At 39.5% G+C, this 2,797-nt stretch overlaps 1 protein-coding gene across 1 annotated transcript in view; it reads right to left on the bottom strand.

Moving 5' to 3' along the window:
• The window catches only part of LOC106884224 (GTPase-activating Rap/Ran-GAP domain-like protein 3), a 1,434,052-nt gene extending 1,431,277 nt beyond the window's left edge, over nucleotides 1–2,775 (bottom strand). Inside the window, exon 1 of the mRNA XM_052965840.1 lies at nucleotides 2,479–2,775. Within this exon, the coding sequence (XP_052821800.1) occupies nucleotides 2,479–2,675 (197 nt within the window). The 5' untranslated portion in view covers nucleotides 2,676–2,775. The remainder of the gene's footprint in view (nucleotides 1–2,478) is intronic.
• Between the last annotated feature and the right edge of the window lie 22 nt (nucleotides 2,776–2,797).

Genomic DNA, 2,797 nt, shown 5'->3' with positions numbered 1-2,797 from the left:
TATATATATATATATATATGGGGAGAGAGAGAAAGAGAAGAATAAAAAGATAAAAGAAAGAAATGTGTACGCATGCTTGCTTTGCGAAGATATAGTTGTGAAACTAACCTGTAATATTTTTGAGAAAAAAGTCTGAACAATACAGTATCATATTTTTATTAAAATTCTGATTTTAGCCCAAAGCCATACACAGGTAAAAACAATGCCATGTCCAAATCCGTCTCTATATACAGTGTTTTCCTTTTATTTAGCGCAAAGCACATTTATTTAGTATTTCACTGAATATTACTGTAACCCAAGACAGCGTGTTGGCACAGTTATTGTCGCTTAGATCTTTCTGCGCTCTGAGTTCAAATTCCGCTGGAGTCAACTTTAAAGGCGGTGAGCTGGTAGAATCTTTAGCACGCCGAGTTAAATACTTAGCGTCATTTCGACCGTCTTTACGTACTGACATTGCTTTTCATTCTTTCGATGTCGTTGACATAAATACCAGTTGAACACTGGGCTCGATGTAATCGACTTACACCCTCTCCCGAAATTGCTGGCCTCGTGCCAAAATTTGAAATCAATATTATTGTAACCTATTTGCTGGTAGTTGGCTGAGTGGTTAAACAGTGTGTCGGATATTATGCTTTGCAGTATTTGTTCCATTTCTCTGTGAACTGAGGTCAAACTTCACCGACTTCATCTTTATCTATCATATTTTCAGAGGTGATAATCAAAGTATAACTCAAGTACTTAAATCGGTTCTTCTTTCTTTCTTTCTTCCCCCTATCTCTTTCTCTCACACTCAAACTCCCACCCCGCCTCTCTCTCTAGAAGAAGTCGGATGTGCTCAGTTCGGGAAAGACATGGCCCCTGGCAGATGTAAAGTAGTCGATACATGTAGTATGTCAAGACAACCACCAACCCACCCATACTGTCAGAAGATGCGGGTTCCAGCAACCCATTGCTGTAACTGGTTTTAATGTGATGAAAGCTAATGATGTTGGTCGCAGAATTTGAATCTTACCCTCGGCACCATTCAAAATCAAAATTGTTAAAGCAGGTAAATAAATCACGCAGCACAAGTTGCCCTTTGCTCCAGAAGTTTTTCCAGTCTAACCCATTTGTATATAATAGCATTTATCTATTTGCACTTCATACGAGACCTATATTTTCTCTCACTCTCTCTCTTTCTCTCTTTCTCTTTATATTCCTCTCTTTCTCTCTCTCTCTCTCTCTCTCTCTCTCTCTCTCTATATATATATATATATATATATGTGTGTGTGTGTGTGTGTGTGTATGTGTGTGTGTGTGTGTGTATATATATACACACATATATGGCAATCCACCACTTAAGACGATGTGTGTGCTGGTTCATCCGATCAACGGAAATCCTGCTCGTGAAATTAGCGATCAACTGGCTGTGCACTCCACAGATACGCGTGCCCTTGATGTAGTTCTCTTTAAATTACAGATACAACTCATTTTTGGCAACTGAGCGGACTGAAACTATATGTAATAAAGGGTCTTACCCGAGGACAAATCGCACTGCTATGAATTGAACCCACGACCTTGCGATCGTAAAAAAAAATCACCACTAAGCCACGCGATATATAGATAAATTGATTGATAAATAGATAAATACGTATGTATGTATGTACGTATGTTTGTATGTATATATGCCTGTATATGTATACAGTGTGTTTATGTATAAGAGCTATGCCTCTGCTTGCACGTGTGTGCGCACGTAGTGTATGTGCGTATGTGTCTCTATTGGCATAGTCGTATGGTTTAGAGGCTTCATTTGTAGTCACGTGGTCCCGCGTACATTCCATTACGTGGTACTTTGAACAAGTGACTTCTGCAATAAGTCCGGGTTAACTTCTGAAAAGGTTCGTCATGCCTGTGTGCGTGTGTGCATGCGAGTGAGCGCTTGTCTGTGTGTTTGGGTGTATGTGTGTGTGTGTGTGTGCGCGCGCGCGTTTGGATGTGTGCATTTGTGTGTGTGCGTAAGACTAATTGCAATGGAGTTTGCATTTACGTTGAATGCTTAAATTTGACGAAATGACCTGGAAAAATAATTATCGCACGGAAATAAGTTATAGCGGTAATATGATAAAGTAAACACAGAGAAGAATGCCACAGCAAAGATGCTGTCCAAAACTTGGATCATCAAAAGAGTATATAAATATATGTGTGTGCGTGTGAATGTATGTGTATATATAATATGCATATACTCGAATGCTTATGTATATAAAAGCATTTAAATTTGCGTTGGTCATGAAAGCGTGCTCATGGTGTGACTGGCATGCTAAATCGTGAAGTGTTTATCAAAACATCAAAATATCACCATAGAAGAATATGAGAAAGAGGATAGAAAAAAAGTGGTGAAATATAGGGTAAAATAAACATTTGACAAAACGACAATAAGTGAGTCAGGAAACAGGTCAACAAGATGGAAAATTGGGGGAAAATATATTACATCCGGTTTACCTGTCTTCTTCCGCTTCCTCGTCGATTGCTTCCTGTTGTCGGGGTAGCAGTCGCCTTGGACTGCGACGTCCATCGGCCGCGATGCTTGCAACGGGCCAGGCAAGGTACATAGAATCCCGGACGAAATCATTTAAACTCCCAACTTCATGACAGGATTGAGTTTTTGGAAGTTGTAATTTCTCTCGTAGTTTATCCATTTTTCCCCTCTCCCGCTCTCTCTCTCTCTCTCTCTCTCTTTCCCTCTATCTCACTCTCCCTTCGTTTGCAAATGTTTAAATATATTGAACTATGAAACTTTCTTCCGTCTAATTCGTTGACT

This window comes from Octopus bimaculoides, chromosome 2, assembly GCF_001194135.2.
Source record: "Octopus bimaculoides isolate UCB-OBI-ISO-001 chromosome 2, ASM119413v2, whole genome shotgun sequence".
Lineage (NCBI taxonomy): Eukaryota > Metazoa > Mollusca > Cephalopoda > Octopoda > Octopodidae > Octopus > Octopus bimaculoides.
This window is presented reverse-complemented; position numbering and strand designations above follow the sequence as displayed.